This window comes from Cetorhinus maximus, chromosome 13 (genome assembly GCF_964194155.1).
Source record: "Cetorhinus maximus chromosome 13, sCetMax3.hap1.1, whole genome shotgun sequence".
Taxonomy (NCBI): domain Eukaryota; kingdom Metazoa; phylum Chordata; class Chondrichthyes; order Lamniformes; family Cetorhinidae; genus Cetorhinus; species Cetorhinus maximus.
The window spans coordinates 101737227-101752674 of record NC_135891.1 but is presented as its reverse complement, the minus strand read 5'-3'; the positions used below and the strand labels follow the sequence as shown (position 1 = coordinate 101752674).

The 15448-nt window shown below is 41.4% G+C and overlaps 1 protein-coding gene across 1 annotated transcript; it reads left to right on the top strand.

Annotated features, from left to right (window-relative positions):
• The first annotated feature begins 8647 nt into the window (after nt 1-8647).
• amh (anti-Mullerian hormone) lies at nt 8648-13661 on the top strand. Its single transcript, XM_078554749.1, has 2 exons — nt 8648-8811; nt 12704-13661. The coding sequence occupies exons 1-2, from the start codon at nt 8648-8650 to the stop codon at nt 13659-13661; spliced, it is 1122 nt and encodes a 373-aa protein (XP_078410875.1).
• Nucleotides 13662-15448: the final 1787 nt, after the last annotated feature.

The window sequence follows — 15448 nt, the reverse complement described above, 5'->3', positions numbered from 1 at the left end:
GGTTAGCAGCTGTCAAGAGAGAACACTCAGCTGAAAAATGGGAAGTGAAATCACTGCAATTTTGACCCAATTGGATGCTGTATGTGGTCGGTCAGGGGCTTGGGGCTAGGGGAGAGGGGGGGAGGTGGGGAGGGATATGGGGGGGTGGGAGTTTGGAGGGAAGATTGGGGTGGGGGATGTTAGGGCTGCTTAAAGTATCCAAATACATGCTAAACTCATCAAGGAAAAGCAAGGGCAAGGATCACACTAAACTGGAGAGATTGTGGTAATTATATGTAGAGACCTTATAAATATTAAAATGTATTACTGCCATGCGAAACCTTAAATTAGAGTGAATAAATGAAGACTTGGCAGGCTACTTCTGTAAGGTTGCTGACCCCTAAACTAGATCACGGCTGATCTTCTATCTCAATAACAGTTTCCCATACTATCCCCATATCCCTTGATGTCTTCAGTATATGAAAGTCTATCAATCTCTGTCTTGAGCATACTCAATGACTGAGCTTCTACAGCGCTCTGGGGTAGAGAATTCCAAAGATTCACAACCCTCTGAGTGAAGAAATTTCTTCTCAACCCAGCCCTAAATGGCCTACCCCTTATTCTGAGATGATGTCCCCTGGTTCTAGATCCCACCCCCCCACCCCCACCCACCCACCCCACCAGCCAGGGGAAACATCTACCCTGTTGAGACTTGTAAGAATTTTGTACTTCAATGAGATCACCTCTCATTCTTCTAAACTCTAGAGAATACAGGCCCAGTTTCCTCAATCTGTCCTCTTATGACAATCCTGCCACCCTAGGAATCAGTCTGGTGAGGCTTTGCTGTACTCCCTGTATGGCAAGTATATCCTTCCTTAGACAAGGGGACCAAAACCATACACAATACTCCAGGTGCAGTCTCACCAAGGCTCTATATATTGCAGCAAGACCTCTTTACTCCTATACTCAAATTATCTCGCAATAAGGGCCAACATACCACTTATATTCCTAATTGCTTGCTGCACCTTAGCTTTCAGTGACTCATGAACAATGACACCCAGGTCCCTTTGGACATCAACTTCCCAATCTCTCACCACTTAAGAAATACTCTTCATTCCTTTTTTTCCTAACAAAGTGGATAACTTCACATTTTTTCACATTATATTCCATCTGGCATATTCTTGCCCACTCACTAACCCTGTCTAAATCCTCTTGAAGCCTCTTGCATCCTCCTCACAACTCACATTTTCACCTGGTTTTGTATCATCAGCAAACTTGGAAATATTACATTTTAGTCCCCACATTCAAATCATTGATATAGATTATGCAAAGCTGGGGCCCAAGCACTGATCCTTGTCACAGCCCGCCAACCTGAGAATGACCCATTTATTCCTACTCTCTGTTTTCTGTCCGTTAACCAATTCTCAATCCATGCCAGTATATTACCACCTATCCCACATGCTCTAATTTTGTTTACTAACCTCTTGTTGACCTACATTGGCTTCTGGTTTCCTAATGGGTTAATTAAAATTCTAGCCCTTGTGTGTAAATGGCACCATGGCCGCGCCCTCTCTGTGACCCTCACCAGGCCTTTGTTCTATCCAGGACTACATTCGCATGCTCTTTGAAATTTGCAAACTTGGATTAATAGGGATCTCAAGTGTTATCAGCGACTGTGGTATACATGGAGCTGGACTGAAGCATTTGTTCTTGGTATTAATAGAATTTGTTCTTGGCATTAATAGAAAATGAGCCGATGTAATATTGCCCTTGATATGTTTTGAAAACAATCCATCTGGCAGGCAATTATCTTTGAAAAGCAACGTGACACTTATCAGTTGTTTGTGTTCAGTTATGAGAAAGCCTTGTGCTACCATACTTTGAAATGATATTTTCAGACAAAACAACAGATGTGCTGCAAGATCTATTGCATTCGCTTGCCAGATGTATGCAACGGGGGTTGAAATTCAAGTTCTGCTGGGACATGGAAGCAAGCTTTAGTGGATTGACAGCCTTTTTAAACACCTCACCTGATTTCCCATCCCATTGGGCAGGATGTATGATAGGTGGCGATTCTGCCACTAGGTGCCTGCATGCTACCTCCCCAACCTTTTTCTGCACAGGGAAAGATCAGGGTGCATGAATCAAGCCGATGGATGATGAGACCAGACCAAAATTTCCCCCCATCTCCAACTCCCCTGCGCACACACACTTAGCACAACATTAAGAACATTCAGGTCCGATACAATATCAAGATCATAAGATGGTAAAAATAAAAAGGCTTTTCATCTCATTCAGCTCATGCCATTATGAGTCCGTGTTCAGGATTTACACATTCTACGTAAGCTTCTCTTCTTAAATTAGGAATCTGCCCATTTCTCTTCCTTGACCTTTGGCTCCACAATTTTCTCCTTTTTTGTCCTCCTGATAATTCAGTATTGTAGTAATTCATATTGTAGAACATTTAAAGGGCTACTGGCAGCTCTTCAGTATCTCTATCAAGTGATTGTTATGCATTTTTGTGTCTAGTCAGTGAGTTACTTCACTGTTAGGAACATTGCAGTTCTATACAATTTGTTCCTCATCAATACCTGCACACTTTCACTAAAGCTGGCTGGAGTGTGCTGGAAAGTGTGCAGTTCTCTTCCCAGAGGATGGGCACTGAGCTCGAATGTAACAGCCCAGTACTGAAATAAGGGATTTTCGATCAGATGAGGGATTAAAGCTTAAAAAACCCTTGCCTATGGACCACACTATAAGGCACTTGTCCATTGAACATTTGGACCATGATATCCATTTCCTTTTTGAATATTAAGTCAATATTCACTGCACTAGGTGGCAGTCTAGTCCAAAAGTTGACAAGTTAATTATTTTTTTAAAAATGCCTTCTTTATTTGGTGTTTTCCAGAATGCATTTTCACATCTTCAAACTCTATTGTCTTGGTCCAAATGGAGAACCTTGTCACATCTATCTTATTGGTTTCTTTTCTGATTTTAAAAACTAAGATTATATTGTAGGAACATAGGAAGAGGAGTAGACTATTTAGTTCCTTGAGCCTGTTCTGCCATTCAAAGAGATTTGGCTGATATGTGACCTGCTGAGTCTATATCCCTTAATATTACTGGTTAACAGAAGTCTATCAATCTCAGGTTAAAAATTAACAATTGACCCAGAACCAACTATCACAGAAGAGAGTTCCAAACTGTCTGACCCTTTATGAATTGAAGTGTTTCCTAATTTCACTCCTGAAAGGTCTGACTCTAATTTTTAGGCAATGTCACCTGGTGCTAGATTACCCAACCAGTGGGAATAGTTTCTTAACCTGCTAGATTCCAGGGAATACAACCATGTTTTGCGTAACGTCTCTTTATAACTTAACCCTTGGAGTCTAATCATTCCAGCAAACCTACTCTGCATTCCTTCCAAAGTCATATTTCCTTTCTAAGATGTGATGCCCAGAACTGAAGACTGTACTCCAGGCGTGACCTGACCTGAAATTGCATTTCTGTAGTATGACTTCTAACCCTTTGTTTTCTAGTCCTCTATTTTTAAAGGCCAACATTCCACTAGTCTTTCTTTTGACATTTTAATGACCTATGTGTGTGGAACTCTAAGTCTCTTTGAACTTCTACTGTTTCTAGCTTTTCACCATTTAGAAAGTACTCTGATCGATCCCATTTAGTTCATAAGTGGATGATGTCACACTTGTCTATATTGAACTCCATTTGCCACAGTTTTGTCCATTCATTTAATCAATTAATATCTCTTTGTAATTTTAAGCTTCCGTCTACACCCCTTACAATGTCATCTATCTTTGTGTCATCAGCAAACTTGGATGTAATATCATCTAAGTCGTTAGTGCATGCAATTAATAGTTTTGGGGCACCGATATGGATCCCTGTGGAATGCCATTAGTCGTGTCCTGCCAATTAAAGCGCCTGCTCATTAATCCTCCTCTCTCTCCTGTCACTCAGCCAATTTCTTAACCAGATCAATAATTTGCTCTCGATTCCATGAGCTTAAACTTTAGTTAACAATCTCTTATGAGGGACTTTTATCTATTTCCTACTGGAAGTCCATATAAGTATCATCAATAGACATTTCCCTCTCCACTGCTTTAGTCACCTCTTCAAAAGATTCAACCAGTTTGTCAGGCATGACCTACCCCTTATAAATCCCTGCTGGTTCTCTCTGGACAGCTGAAAGGTTCCTCACTGTTCCATCACTCTATCCTTAATTATAGGCGCTAGTAATTAACCAACAACAGATGTTAGGCTAACTGAACTATAATTCCCTGCACTCCCTCTCACTTTTCTTAAGTAGACGAGTAACATGCATTTTTCCAATCTATAGGAACAGTTGTTGAATCAAGATAACTTTGCAGTGGTCTCAGCTACTTCCTTTAAACCCTGAGATGAAAACCATCTGATCCTGGGGGTTTATCACTCTTTACTTCCATTACATTTTTCAGCACTGTTAAATTGCTTAGATTTATTATGCTAAGATCTTGCTCTGATTCAATATTAGTTTCCTTGGGAAGTGTTATCCTCTTCCTGCACTATAAATACTGATGCAAAGTAATTATTAATGAGCATGCCCTTTCCTTATTTTTGTTTACAATTATCAGTTTTTCAGAGGCCCACATTGCTTGGATCAACCTCTTTTTTCTAATATAATTGTAAAAGCCCCTTTTTCCTAATATAATTGTAAAAGCCCCTTTTTCCTAATATATTTGTAAAAGTAAAAGTGTTGATTATGATATCCCTTGTAAGTTCCTTTTCATATTCCTTTTTGTAGCTCTTACTATCTGTTTTATTATTCTTTGCTGTTCTTTCTCTCTCCCATTCACTAGGATCTGTGCTTTTTTTGTATTCTTTTATGTTTTTCCCTTTAGTTTTAGGCTGCTTACGTCTTTAGTTCTCTATGGCTACTTCTTTTGGCAAGTAGAGCGCTTGCCCCTTATGGGTATAGACTGGTTCACTATCACTTTAAATTCTCTTTTGAACATCTCTCACTGATCTGTTATTTTACCCATTGACAAAGTTGTTCAGTTTAATTAGATGGTCTCTGTCTCCTCCCATTGAGTCGGCCTCACCTGAATCTAGAATCTCAGTAGCTCCTTCGCATTTCTCCCTTTCAAATACAATAGTGAATTCCATCATATTATAATTGCTGTTAGATAAATATTCATGCACCATTGCGTTTGCTAACTAATTCTAGTTCATTAATAATTATTTCTCCCTTCATTTTGTTTCCTTGGGCTGTTTTCCAAGACTCAGAAACATCTGTTACTCCTTTCTTCCCAGTCACCAGGACATTCTTCTGGGATTCTCCTAACTGACTGCTGTAAATTCAGTGGAACATTGGCCAAAGCCCTAATTTGTCTCTTTTTTTTGGGGGGGTTTCTAGTAAGTTACGTGGTCAGTCAGAAGAACCTCAGAGGAAATTTCCGGCCCTAGTCCTTTGGTAATTACGAAAGTAAAACCAGATCAGAGTAGTTCAAGTGGTGTCTTATCTTGGAGCTAAATCCAGTTGAGGAAAGCTCAAATTCGCAGAAACCAATTAACAGTTATCTACAGTTCAGAGATGCTACAAGATCTCTGCTTAAGAGAAGAAGCTTGCATTGAAGAGAGTTCATTGGATAGGAGGTAGCATTATATTTTTATATACCAAAAGACTTAAAAAGGAACTATGAAATGCTTACATAGCCAAAGCCACTCAATACAAACTGAAAGAAGAACTGGAAGTTTAACTCTCCTTATTTCCTGGCAGACAACATGCAACATCCATGGTCATTTCTTCAATTAAAAATACTTCATTAATTGCACTCGCCACTAGACAGATTCCTTAAGATCACCCAAACATATCAATCAGATTTGGTGCTGGCTCTTCCCCAGTGGCTCAGTAAATATCCAGTGGTTAGCAGTGACACATACAGTGAAGGGAATTCCCAGGCTAGACCCCCTACTCTGGGCTCAGTGATCTAATCTCAGCCTGCGAAGTGAAGCATGCACGGAAACTAGCTCTAGAATTTTATAATTTGTGCAAGTTGGATACTTTCGCAACCAATTAATACATTTTGCTAGTGAAGAATATTATTAAACTGTCAATGTAATAATAGGTCTCTGATTACAATGACAACTTGTGTTTATATAGCACCTTTAATATAGTAAAGCATCCAAAAGTGCTTCACACAAGTGTTACGTAAGTTTGACACCGAACCATATAAGGCGATATAAGGGCAGGTGGCCAAAAGCTTGAACAAAGAGGTAAGTTTTAAGGATTGTCTTAAAGAAAGGAAGGAAGGTAGAGAGGTGAAGAGGTGTAGCGAGGGAATTCTAGAGCTTTGGGCCTTGGCAGCTAAAGGCACAGCCACCAATGGTGGCGCAGTTAAAATCAGGGATGCTCAAGAGGCCTGAATTAGAGGAGGGTAGCAATTTCGGAAGGTTGTGGTGCTGAAGGAGGTTATAGAGATCGGGAGGGAAGAGGCTATAGATGAATCTGAAATCTAGGATGAGAATTTTAAAATCAAGGTGCTGCTGAACCGGAAGCAAATGTAGGTCAGTGAGCAAGGGGGTGATCAGTTGATGAAATTTAAAGGGAATAAGGACATGGGCAGCAGAGCTTCAGATGACCTCAAGTTAATGAAGGGTAGAATATGGGAGACCAGCCAGGAGTGCATTGGAACAGTTAAGACTAGAATTAACAAAGGCATGGATGAGGGTTTCAGTAGCAGTTGAGTTGAGACAGGGGCGAAGCTGGGCCATGTTACGGAGCTAGAAATAGGCAATCTTAGTGATGCATTGATATGTGGTTGGAACCTCATCTCAGGGTGAATATGACAGCAAGGTTAAGAAGAGCCTGTTTCTGTCTCAGACAGTTGCCAGGGAGAAGACTGAAGTTAGGCTCTAGGGAACAGAGTCTGTAGCAGGGACCAAAGACAATGGCTACCATGACAATGTTATATCTGTGATGAACAAACAAGATGCATTTAAATGTGACTACTGCTTGAATTGTAATTCTTCCATTGTTTCAAATATCAGCATCTATGTTTCTCCAGTTTTGTTTCTCTCCTGCCAAGAACAAAGTTCCACTGATGTTATCAACTATCTGGTATCACACCCTAGTGGGAAATCCTCATGTGAGCCTGTATGTGAACATCACCAGGCTATTCAACAGTGGAAAGCATCACAGCTGAGCTTGACCCTGTTCTCACCTGATGTCCATAAGTGATTTATTGATCCAGCAGGATGATGGGAATTGGAATTGGAAAATTGGCCCACTTATTTTCTCTTAGCTTAAGAATGTGAGACCAATTGTAGAACCCCAACTGCTACAATAACCAAGCCTCTTGGTGCAATACTGACTTTGGGATCAAACCTTGCATCTTGCTGGTCTGTATGAGCAGCACAATAAGCTATAATATGAGTTTCAAAATTCTGTGAAGTTTGAACTGTAGATTTTGCTTGCATTTTCATGCCAGTTCATCAAGTTCTCTCCATGTAGAAAATACATTGTAGCTGTATTGTTCCCAATCACATAAGTGGGCATGAGGAACTTTGTAAAAATTGCATTAGGGCAACCATAGAGTTTACACAAGTCAGAAAACAGCTGCCTATGAAGGTGGTGGAAGCGAAGGCAGTCAATGATTTCAAAAATAAATTATATGATCACTTGAGGGAAATAAGCTTGCAGGGCCAAGGAGATGGGAAATGGGACTGACTGGATTGCTCTACAGTGAGCCGGCATTGACACGATGGGCCAAAAAGCCCACGTCATAATGGCTCTATAGGCAGGATCTTCTTATGGGCCTGAGTCCGGATCACGTCCGGGTCCTGAACTCTGCTGCCTGTCAGGCCGCCCGCCTGGGGGATCTGCCTGGGGTTGGCTAATTAAGAGGCTGCCTTAAGGGCCGCCATCCAATTTAGGATGGTGGGTGAGTCCCTAAGGCTGCAGGCCCAAAAGAGAGCCTGCAACCTTAGAAGGACGGCAGCCCCAGTAGCAGAGGTGGCCGTTGCCAGTGTTGGAGGCAGAACATGAGGGTGCCTCCACCTTTAAGTGCTCTCTGAAGAAATGGGAATTTAATAAAATTAGCAGTGGCCACAGCTGCGAGGTCATCCAGGCTGGCCGATGACAGCTGTGTCCTGCTGATGGCTGTCATGCCGGTCAGGCGGGTGGGGTGGAGGGTGGGATTAGTGTAGGTCCAGCAGGACCTCAAGTTAGCCATTGACAGATCACCTCTAGGCAGCTGCTAGGCTTGGTTCTCTTGGGGGGTGAGGAGGGGCTCCCCAATCAGCCCACAAATAGACACTTAATTTGGCGGATTAGCTATCTGCTGCTGGCAGCCTTTAGCCTCTGCAGGTGATGGCCCGAACTTGGAAAGATTGCCCGGAAGCAGGAACACATTGGCCTGCTAGCCTGACACCAACTTTTGTGAAATTCCTCCTGGTCCCGTTCAGGAGCCCGCCCCACAGGACCAGATAGGTTCCACCTTGTGACTCTGAAACTGCTTTTCACTCTGTGTTTTTTCCCATACGGGTAGTCAAAGGTTTGGTTTAGGGTGTTTTACACAATGCCTTGCTCATTAAGAAATATGTTGCTTAATAATGATTCATGCTGATATTCAAATTGATTTGCTCACATTTAATGATTTAAACAGATGTCCCAATGGAGAAGGAAGAGCTCCAGCAGTTCCTGTTTGGCTTTGATGAAAAACGCTTCACAAGGATGACACCAGCCTTGTTCTTTTTCATCAAGGAGTTGAAGAACAAACTGATGCAGCCATCCTGTAGCACCCCACAGGACTCACTGCCTCCACCACCCATGTATGAGTAAGTATCGCTGGAGAACTCAGGACAGTGAGGCAGTAAGATGGGTGATAGCCTAATTAAGTTGTATTGATGGCTATGTTAGACATATTCATTGGCAAGTAATAATTTTGAGACAACTATACTTTTCAAATGATAATCCTTGTTTTCAAATACAATGCCTACTGGAAAGAGGGAGGTCTTATGGCTGAGCAGGTAGTAGCCCTGCCTCTGAGCCAGAAGCTCTGGGTTCAAGTCCCATTTCAGGACTTGGTGGCCAAGGAAGGTGCACTCATAACGCAGCCAACCAGGTTGAGTATCAACCAGTAAATCCTTCCAACATACGCCAATGGCAGGCGGTAAGAGCAAGAGAGATTCCTGGTCAGCCATGTCATGGAAAAAACATTGGTGCCACTACCATCACTATCCATAGCTCTGGACTACAACATGCATGTAAAAGTGCATTTGCCACAGCAACTTGGACTCCTTTTGGGGCTGGTTGGCTTAGTTGGCTGAACAGCCAATGTGGACCAGATTGGTGCCATTGGGGTTCAATCTCCATTCTGGCTGAGGTAGGTTTAGGACTTGCCTCCTCCAGGACACCCTGGTCCACTCCTCCATCACCCCCAACACCTCATCCCCCTCCCACAGCACATTCCCATGCAATCACAGGAAGGTGCAACACCTGCCTCTTTACCTCCTCCCTCCTCACTGTCCAAGGGCTCAAACACTCCTTTCAGGCAAAGCAGCGCTTCACTTGCACCTCCTTCAATTTAGTCTACTGCATTCGCTGCTCCCAATCACATTGGAGAGACCAAACGCAGACTGGGTGACCGCTTTGCGGAACACCTTCGGTCTGTCCGCAAGCATGACCCAGACCTCCCTGTCGCTTGCCATTTCAACACTCCACCCTGCTCTCATGCCCACATGTCCGTCCTTGGCCTGCTGCAATGTTCCAGTGAAGCTCAACACAAACTGGAGGAACAGCACCTCATCTTCCGACTAGGCACTTTACAGCCTTCCGGACTGAATATTGAATTCAACAACTTCAGACCGTGAACTCTCTCCTCCATCCTCACCCTTTTTTAATCCTCTTTTTTCAATATTCATCTTCATTTTTAGATTTTTATTTTTTCATTTTTAAATTCTTAATTTTTATCCATATTTTTTATTTATTTTCATTTTTATTCATTGTTTTATCCCCACCTTTTAACTTATTTTCAATCTTTTTTCCTACCACCGTCCCCTCCCCCCCCACCCCACTAGGGCCGTCTGTCACTAGTTCATGTTGTTCTTTCCAGAGTGCTTACCCTTGTCCTGCTATTACTATATGCTGCTTTCTGACCTTAATGCCACCATCAGTACCTCCTTTAGCCAGTACCACTATCATTAAGTCCTTTTGTCCTTGATGTCTCTGGCAATCTCTCCTTTGCCTCCACCTATCACTGACGTTCCATCCAGCTTCACCTGCTTCACCCCACTTAAACAGTATAAATTTCATTACATTTTACTTCTCTTTAGCTCTGAAGAAGACGGACTCGAGACGTTAACTCTGTTTTTTTTCTCTCCATAGATGCTGTTAGATTTGTTGAGATTTTCCAGCATTTTCTGTTTTTGTTTCAGATTTCCAGCATCCGCAGTATTTTGCTTTTATCTACCCAATCTAGACTGATCTGCATTGGGGAAGCTCATACAGAGAGAGTTTAGTGCAATAGACCATTCAAACTATTGAAATGTAATTGTATCATTTTTTCTCTACACAAATTTATTTAAAGTCAGACAGGTTCAAGTTACTGGCATTCTTGTCTCAGAGTCATGTTGTGAGTTCAAACTCTATTCCTGGCTTTGAGCATATCTAACTTTATACTTCTGTGAAATATTGCCAGAGGTGCTAGCCTTTGCACGATATATTAAGCCAAGACTTTATAAGCACATGAAAGATCTCATAGCACCAATTGGAAATGACCAGGGAGTTCTAAAGCTGCCAACCATCTCATAATCAAAATCGTCAAAACAGATCAACTGGCCATTCATCCAATTTCTGTTCATAAGCTCTTGTGTTGCATATAATAGCTGCTGCATATCAAGCTGTACGTCAAAACAAATCTCCAAAACGCAATAAGGTGCTATTATAAGTGCAAGTATTTTTTTAGGCAAGTCTTGATGTGGTCTGTCACAAGGAGACAAGAACATAAATAGGAGCAGGAGTAGACCATATGGCCCATCGAGTTTGCTCCACCATTCAATACAATCATTGTTGATCTTGGCCTTCAACTCCATTTTCCTGTTCGCTTTCCACATCCCTGAATTCCCTGAGTCCAAAAATCTCTATCCCAGCCTTAAAAATATTCAAAGATGGAGCATCCGCAGAGGTAGACAATTCCAAAGATTCACAACCCTTTGAGTGAAGTAATACCTCCTCATCTTAGTCCTAAATGACTGGCTCTTTATCCTGAGACTGTGCCCCCGTGTATTAGACCCTCCAACCGGCGGAAACAATCTCTCAGCGTCTACCCTGTCAAGCACCCTCAGAATTTTGTAGATTTCAATTAGTTTGCCTCTCATTCTTCTAAACTCCAGAGAATAAAAACCCAATTAACTTAGCCTTTCATCATAGGACAACCCCCTCATCCCAGGGACCAATCTAGTTTTGTTGCATGATGCAGATACTTGATCAGATTTGGAACACATCGTTGTTGAGCATCATTGCTAAGACCTTTGTGACCCTTTAATCAATAAGTAAATAGTATAGAGGAAGAATGGCAGAAAAATGCAATTTAGTCCACGTTCTTTAATGGCCACAGTCAATCCCACTTTGTTACTGACAGCCATTTCTTTTTTAAAGATAATTTTCAACAAGTGACACTTTGTGAAAGTAAAAATGAAATACATCAAACCCAAGAATATTATGACATTGGTCCTATTTTCTCCACCTAGAAAGACCTATATAGCCAATCAGTTTCTACATTCCTAAAAACAATGTTATTCCAGAGTTATCTGAGATAAAAATATTAAAATGCTGGAAACACTGAGCAGGTCAGGCAGCATCTTTGGGGGGGTGGAATATAAGACTTAATAGGTGGGATTTTCCTTACACTGGTAGGCATTGTCGTGGGCTGGACATGAAATTTTGGAGAGCTGTTGACTTTGAACAGCTCTCCAAATTTTCCCGCCCAGCCCAGGAATGCTCGGCGGTTTTGGGTTTCAGGTCAATGACCTTTCATCAGAATGGGTTACCTCACTCACTGTCCTTTTCCATTTTACCATCATGTAATGGTAGCATATTACATCAAAGGTCTGATATCCTACACATAGTAACAAGCTTGAGTGGCAGTATAGTGAGAGGAAGAGTGAAATTGTGATCAGTGGCCCCTGCTCCAGGCCTGAGCCCAGTCCCAACACTAAGCATAAATTGTGTAATTTTGTAGAGTGCCTGTGAGCTAATATTTACCTGCAGTAAACGGTTGCTGATCCAATTTATCAATTAACCCCTTCTGATTATAGGGAATATATGCAGCAATTAGACCCAATAAAGTAACATTTGGATAGGTGTACCTAGTAGCTGAAAGGAAACCTACGTAGCAAAGTCACAATGGTGGCTGTCGCAACTCTAATGGGATAACAGCAATGTTGTGTTAAAATAATTTACTTTAAAAGGATTCATTTTTAACAGCGTGAGGAAGAGTCAAGAGACAAACTGAAATTGGAGAGTGTGACAATCATTTGGAGAAAAAAGAGAGACAAACAGAAAGTTAGAGGGAGACAGAATGTTCTTCACTCTGAAATTCAGTCAGAAACAGTTTTTGGACTAAATGCTTCTCCTAACCTTTGTTTCTGAGCAATGCAAAAGAGACCCACTGGTATGTATATAAATGTGATTTTGCACACAGCCTAATCCAGTCAATTCTACTTTTAGAGAAGCTGCCAAGGCAGTTAAAAGAACAGAGAGCGATTATTTGGAAACGTTGGACTCTTCCTTTAATACGCCGTCCTCAACACATGGGTCTCCGCGTGAGTTCCTACGACGTCTCAGTAGATTTTTGAACTTGGTATTAGATTACTCCGCTGACCAAAATTCCAGGCCTGTGCTTCACCTCGACAAGCAAACCATTGAGAATCTTCCCCACCAATCACTGAATATTTCAAACGCCTATGTCTTAGAGCTGTTGGTGCAGTCAGATGAGCCCTTGATATTTTTACTGCCGGAGAATGCTGAGAACTTTTTGAAGCAAATGACAGAAAATGAAAATGTTGGGGAAACTGAGAAAAAGATGCAGCAACTTCTTATTACTAAGCTTCAAAACACTATCAGAAGGGTATTGGAAATTCCTATTTTTCAGAATGAGAAGGTTTTGAAAAAGCTCATTCACCTACTGAATGAGTGTAATTATCCCATACCACTGCCTCAATTCCCCCAGGTCAGTGTCTCACCACAGGACAGCCTAAAGAAAAAAAACCACACACGAAGGACATATTACACATTTTTGTTACTGAAGACATTACAAACGGTGAAGACATTTTGGGATAAGAGGCAAAAGCTTTTTAGGCAAAACAGGAGTGCAACCAACCGGTCAATCTGCAAACTTGAGGAGCTCAGCATTGACTTTGATCGTTTGTCATATGACTGGATTTTGGTTCCAAAATTGTACAATATACACAATTGTGTTGGATCCTGTAGAATTCCCTTAATGGGAAATGTGTCTAATCATGTTGTCTTACTTATTAAAATGCAGGAGCAGGGACTTCCCACAAAACGAGAGCCATGTTGCGTCCCAGTGGAGTATTCTGAGCTGCTCCTGGCTGTTGTCAATGGTGATAGCAGCATGATTACTGTGTACAAGAACATGGTGGCAGAAGAATGTAAGTGTAGATGACCCGGGCATCTTGGCACATTTCATAATCAAAATATTGACTGAAAAGACCGACTTGTGAATAAACACCTATGGGTTACACATTCTCTTAACCAAGTTAAGTATTTTCTATACTTCATATATTAATTCTGGAACCCAGGTGATGTTTATATCAGTCCAGTTTGGATCATGATTTGCTAATCAGTTTTTAAATGGGTTAGAAATGGAAAATCCAAACATTTCACACATCCCGATTGATTCAAATTGTTGACACTGATTTTGAAATTAGGATAGCTGTATCTCATTTGACTTTATTTATACCTATATTGTGCTTAAAAGATGGGCCACCACAATTTGCTTTCTGCAAAAAAGCAGTGTAAATGAAATCGGATATTCACAATAAAGTTAACTGAATTCTAATCTGAATCTCTCAACAGTTCCTCTAAACCAATGGGAATCAATCTCTCCATTCCTGTTTGCTGAATGATGGAAAAGTAAATTACCAGTAGCAGCTTGAAATTCTCCATTCCGTGAAATGTTATGGAGATCTATGTGTATGCATATTTAAGTATGCTTATGTTACACACAATACTTCTTACTAGAATACCCACCTCTAATATAATGGGCCAGACTTTGGCTACCAAGGCGGATAGCGGGTAGATGCAGGATGGAATTAGGCCCTCAAGAAAAGAGTGCACACAGCCACGGGGGAGTGGGAGTGATGAGGCAGGCTGGTTAGAAGACCCACCTCACTTCTCTGGGACGTTGTCTCAGTTGTTTTAGAAGTTAGGTCCTCTAGCCTTCACCCCTCACCCCACCCCGCATGGCCCTCCCAAACCCTCCATGCCAACTCAATGCCAACTCATGTCCCCACCCATGACCCTTCATATCGTTCATGCCATGTCCATAGCCACTCATCCAATAGCCACTCTGGGCAGACCTCAGGGGCCACATGGAGATGAGAAAAAATAAACTTCTAGAAATCTAATACAGCTCTCACTCCTACACACTTGATAGTGAAAAAAAACTCCCATTCATAAAATCCATTCAAAGCTTTTAAATGTCCTCAATTAGTTAATCTCTTAGCCGCACTGAGTTGAAATGGCTCTGCTGAGTCCGGGTTTCCTGCCTGTGTGAATAATTCCTTGCCCTCCTTTCCCCTAATGGAAAAAATTGGATCTGTCGGAAAGTGGGGGCTGGACTTTGGCATTCGGGTCCTGCCTGCCTGCCATTTTTAAAGGTCCATGGAGTCTTCCTGACTCTGTGAAAATCTAACCCTATATGATAACTGCTTTGTGGAAACCTTCAAAAGTGTGAGAACTTTGCTTGTACCTGTGATGGATTGTAACTCAAAGCGAAAGACAGGAAATTTCTATACACTTGAACTGACAGCTCAGTTCTTTGCTTTAGTGCATATTAAGCTAGAGTGGACATGGTCTTGCATACATTCCATGAAGAAGCAACATAAAATACTGCTCTCTAATTAATGATGCTGTAACTGACCACAAAGTTTAACAAGTTATTTACCTGTATATTGTGTAATCTCTATGAAATGTATTGGTTGATATGTAAGCTCTGTGATAGTCTTAAAGGGTTTTCTTTGAATTAAGCATTCATTTTAACTGACTTTATTTTCCAATATACAACCATGTACTCTTATTTTAATAATCTCTCATGCATGAATATGCTTTTGACCCTATACTTTGCTGTTGAACGTGAAAAAGGTTTGCATAAAAAGGAATTATGGTAGAAAATTATGTAGCAATTTCCTGAACTTGTCAGTGCATTGAAGGGGAGATGGCAAGCAGAAA